Below are 4,852 nucleotides of genomic sequence, written 5' to 3' on the forward strand. Positions count from 1 at the left end.
ATTCTAGAAATATTTTCACTAAAAACGTTTTCAGTCATTTTAAAAACACATCCAAACGAGCTTGTATGACTTGTTTGAAAAGTGCTTTTAAAATAACTGTAAGTGTTTTAGGTGAAAATATTTTCTAATCAATTCTTAATAAAAATGCAAGTAAATTCTATAAAAATGTTTAAAATGCTTTCTTGTAAGAAATACTTCAAGTATTTTTTAAAGTAAAAACTAATTTTTTGAAAAACGATTTCAATAATTTTAAAGAAACTTCTAAACGAGCCCGTATTGCAGTCGATCTCTAAAATTCATATGGTTAATTGAAAAAATATAATTTGTTTAAGTGATAATTGCAAAAATATTCGATAATAAGTGTAAACACAGCTATTATCGAATAAAAGATTGAAAAAAGATCGGGGATTTATCAAATTTCATTTCATAAAATTTTCACGGTGGATTCCCATTTTTGTCGATTAATTGTAAATACAGCGGGAGTGGAAGCCGCCTTCGTTAGATTCCAGCCAGTAAAGCATTTCGTGTGGGAAGCCATTTGCTCGAATTGCTTCTTCTTCTTCTTCCTTTGATCTATCGGACCATCCTTTCGCATCTGGTTCGCAGATCTCCCTCGAAATTGACCTACACGCCTCACCGCCCGATTTCTAAATTCTTGGAACTCTTGAAAGGTAATGTTTTGCTTCGAGCTTTCGCTTTCAATTTCGTCTACCCCAATTAATTTCCATCCAATTGAATTGATCTGTTTACAATTCTCATTTTTTTGGTTTTTTTTTTTTTAATTTTTGGGATATTTTTTTCAACGGTTGCAGGCGTTTCAAGCAATTTCAAATAGAGTGTGAGGGTTAGGGTTTACGAATTCCCCTTCCCTTCCCTCACTTCGATGGAATTCTTCAACTTGTAGCAAGCAAAGCTGTTGCCTTAGAGGGAGAATAGACACTGCTGGTGTTGCTCAGGTTTTGATCATTCGATAGCCCTTTGTTTTTGTCCATTCAATTGAATACACACTGCTGCTGATGCAAAATGTGTATGTTTTGCTAATACTTTTGAGTTTTTATTGCAATTAATGTGCAAAGGGGCTTGATTGGATTACAAGTTTTCGGAATGGCGGAGTCGACCCCAATCTACCTGAGCATTATTGCTTTTTTCTGTACTGTTGGAGCCATGGCTTTGGCCATTATGCACATCTACAGGCACCTCATGAATTACACAGAACCGACTTATCAGAGATACATTGTCCGCATCATCTTCATGGTCCCGGTGAGTACTTAATTTGAAGAAAAAACCAACTCTGAAATGCTACGTAAATGCATTGCCACATGAAGAATTGGGTTTAGTTAGTTGTTTTTACCTTTTAGGATTTGTTCAATGTATTTGAAAAGAAATTATATGAGAATGTACTGAAAATGGTTTACATGCTTTGTATTATCTGGCCATTTGATTTTCCAATCTGATAGTGTGATTGCATGCTTTCTTTCCTGATTAAGCCTGTTCTGGTCGTGCACGCTATAGAATGGACAAAGTAAGGCCAGAAGAACAAAAAGTTTTGAAATTTGAAGATTGTGATAGAATCAGTGGAACTCTTGCATTCTTTGTTACTGTAATCTGTATTGATAGAAATTTCGCTTGTTTGGGTATTGGTTGAACATCAAGATATGCATTTCTTCGCGTTTGTTTTGTACGTAACCAATATGAACTTTGTTTTCCTTTACAGGTATATGCATTGATGTCGTTCTTATCCCTTGTTAATCCTGTGGGTTCAATCTACTTTAATTCCATTAGAGAAGTGTAAGTATGTCTTCATTTATTCAAATGTTTCACTGCACGTATAATTGAGAAGAATACTTTGTTTATCTTCTGGCCTTCTTTGCCTTTTCCCATTTTAGATAAGAACATAGAAAGGGATAAAGTAAAGGAGGAAATTGTTTCCACCATTTTCCCCTTAAATTCCAGGTATAAGGGCAAACCTCTTGTCAAGAGAGAATCCTGTGAACCCAAGGGAAAATGTTCCTCCCATTTGTTTCTCTCTCTCTCTTTCTCACCCTCATACTCGCTCATTCTCATCTGTTTATTACCCTCTAGGGCTCAAGTGTCAGTTTGTCTGATTATTGCAGGCACTATATTGTTTTATTCTCATGCTATTTTTTTCCCATTCTGTTTCAGCTATGAAGCTTGGGTCATTTATAATTTTTTATCGCTGTGCTTGGCATGGGTTGGGGGCCCAGGATCTGTTGTTGTAAGTCTAAGTGGTAGGGTTCTAAAGCCTTCCGTGGTTCTGATGACATGTTGCCTCCCTCCCATACCCCTGGATGGGTGAGTACAATCTATGATTAATTTACCAAGATGTTATCTGCAAGCCAGGAATTTGTGTTGTAAAAAGAATCACAAAATTCTGAATTACACGGGAACATCTTTGTCTATTTCAGTTATCTGGGTACTATTTCAAAATGTTTGTTGGTTTTCATTTAACTTGTGAATACCTTGTTTAAATTTACATGCATAAAATCAGCTTCTCTACATAATAGGAAGATTCCGTGCATGACTAAGGAGATATCTGGACAATAATGAGATTTTTTTATATAACAATATGTCATCGTATTATACATATGAGATGATTGTTTGATAAACTCACATATATGAAACTGTTAATGCAGGCGCTTTATACGTAGGTGCAAACAAGGATGTTTGCAGTTTGTGATCCTGAAGCCTGTATTAGCTGTTGTTACACTCATACTTTATGCAAAGGGGAAATATGCAGATGGAAATTTCAGTCCAACACAGTCATACCTGTATCTCACTATTATCTACACTATCTCATATACAACAGCTCTCTATGCTCTGGCATTGTTTTACTTTGCTTGCAGAGATCTACTCCAGCCTTTCAATCCAGTTCCAAAGTTTATTATAATCAAATCTGTGGTTTTCCTCACTTATTGGCAGGTAAACGTTTTTCTCACTGTAATAGTCACAGTAATCTACTTATTGTTCAGTGTCTTGTGTATTAGCAATTTGCACTTGGTTGTTGATCACATTCTTATGCATGAAGAGCAGAAGATGATTTCTTCTAAAAGCAGTTTTTGAGTATGGATGGCATCTATTGCCACATTAATTTAAACAAACTATATGGGGCCAAACTTCCTTTAGGCTCACCAAATGCTGCTTGAAAATGTGGAACTGTGAAATAGGTGCACATTAGTAGCAGAATGTGGATAAAAGTTGGTGCATATAACGTTGGATTATTCATATGATACTAACTTGTAATTGTGTATAAACATGTACCAAAGAAATAACTTTGTCGTTTATTCCTATTATTTCATAGAACAGAGCTATAATTTGATTTGCAGTATTGTATTTTACGTTCTTTGTCTGTTTCCCTTTCCTTTTTTTTTTTTTTTTTTTTTTTTTGTTGATAGTAAAGTTTAAGTTTTTAACTTATTCAGTTTCTGATTCTTATTGTCTGCCATTTAGGGTGTGTTGGTCTTCCTTGCTGCGAAATCTGGGTTAATAAAGAATGCAGAGAATGCTGCTCGGTACCAAGATTTCATAATATGTGTTGAGATGCTTATTGCTGCTATTGGTCATTTATATGCATTCCCTTACAAGGAGTATGCTGGTGCAAATATTGGCGGGCCTCGAGGTCTGACTGGAAGCCTCTCACATGCCGTAAAGTTGAATGACTTTTACCATGATACAGTCCACCAGGTGAGCGTTTCAAATTATTTTTTCCTGATATCCCCTTGCATAAGATTTCTCTTTTAGCTTTGCTCAACCTTTCTGATGAGAATATTGAACTGTGTGCAGTTTGCCCCTACTTACCATGATTATGTACTCTACAACCCTAGTGAGGGTGACGAGGGAAAGAGGAAGTACCGGTCACGCACCTTTGTGCCGACCGGCCCAGAGATGGATACTGTCAGAAGAAACAAGAACATGTTTGGGAACAAGATAGATGACATACAGCTTTCAAGTCTTTCATCTTCTAGCTCAAGCACTCCGGATAGTTCTGGTCCAGTACCCGAGTCTGCGAGTTCAGATGCAATGAAGTCTTCCCTTCTTGTTGATACCTCAAATTCTGCATCAGTGCCGTATGACATGTCACTCATCGACTTAGACTTGAACAGTTACCCCGCGAAGGTTCCTTCAGCAAATGAAGGTGGCACTAGGTGACAACGATAATCTGTGGTAGACACGTATGAAGAATATTCTTACAAGGAAAACAGTTTTGAAATGGAAAGCTTCCTTTGCTTAATAGTGTGGTGAAATTGGTGCTGGGTATACTCCCTTTTTCTCTCTGTGGTTTGATGCACTTTCGTCACTAATATCTTGCTTCCCACTGAGATTGTTTTCAATGTCTTGTTTTGTAGATATGGAAAATCTAATTGTCATACTTGCTAGGTCACAATAGGAAAATCGATTTGGTTTTTTCGCATTTTTCGTTGCACAATGAAAGAGTTCTGTTGTCTGTTGGGGATGTCTTGGACTTGACATTGAAATATTATTCTGAACTGTAACATGGTACATGGTTCATGTTTATTCATTTTTTACCTTCTTTCCGAGCAAATCCAACTTTATATTCCACCTCTCTTGATGTCTTAGAAGAAGAGTATTTCTGTTGGACGAAAGGTTTGAAAAATCTGTTGGGGGTAAATTGTAGCTATGGTCTTTTAACTTTAACTCAATTGGAGTAATAGTCCTTTAACTAAAAATCCATTACTATTGGTTCCTCAACTTATCAAAACGTGCAGCTATAATCCTTCAATTAAAAATTCATTACCATTGATCCCTCAACTTTAATTCAACTGGAGAAATGGTTCCTTAATTTTAACTCAATTGTAGCAATGGTCCTTCCAAC

General features: G+C 36.3%; 1 protein-coding gene across 2 annotated transcripts; it reads left to right on the forward strand.

Moving 5' to 3' along the window:
- The first annotated feature begins 280 nt into the window (after positions 1–280).
- Positions 281–4,561, forward strand: LOC103433814 (uncharacterized). 2 transcript variants are annotated; one of them, XM_008372102.4, is made up of 8 exons: positions 281–671; positions 813–956; positions 1,077–1,260; positions 1,715–1,788; positions 2,164–2,313; positions 2,655–2,940; positions 3,469–3,702; positions 3,802–4,561. In XM_008372102.4, exons 3-8 carry the CDS (start codon positions 1,105–1,107, stop codon positions 4,165–4,167), a joined length of 1,266 nt encoding a protein of 421 aa, XP_008370324.1. In that variant the 5' UTR covers positions 281–671; positions 813–956; positions 1,077–1,104; the 3' UTR covers positions 4,168–4,561. The 2 variants fall into 2 exon arrangements, with proteins under 2 accessions (XP_008370324.1, XP_070676863.1); XM_070820762.1 differs by lacking the exon at positions 2,164–2,313 and having other exon boundaries at positions 393–671.
- Positions 4,562–4,852: the final 291 nt, after the last annotated feature.

This window comes from Malus domestica, chromosome 04 (genome assembly GCF_042453785.1).
Source record: "Malus domestica chromosome 04, GDT2T_hap1".
In the NCBI taxonomy this organism is placed as follows: Eukaryota; Viridiplantae; Streptophyta; class Magnoliopsida; order Rosales; family Rosaceae; genus Malus; species Malus domestica.

Bases quoted from the DNA above. Each gene is read 5' to 3' on its own strand.
- LOC103433814 (XM_008372102.4), top strand. From the start codon at position 1,105: ATGGCGGAGTCGACCCCAATCTACCTGAGCATTATTGCTTTTTTCTGT. The intron at 1,789-2,163 runs GTAAGTATGTCT...ATTCTGTTTCAG, and splicing joins TTTAATTCCATTAGAGAAGT to CTATGAAGCTTGGGTCATTT. The intron at 3,703-3,801 runs GTGAGCGTTTCA...AACTGTGTGCAG, and splicing joins ACCATGATACAGTCCACCAG to TTTGCCCCTACTTACCATGA.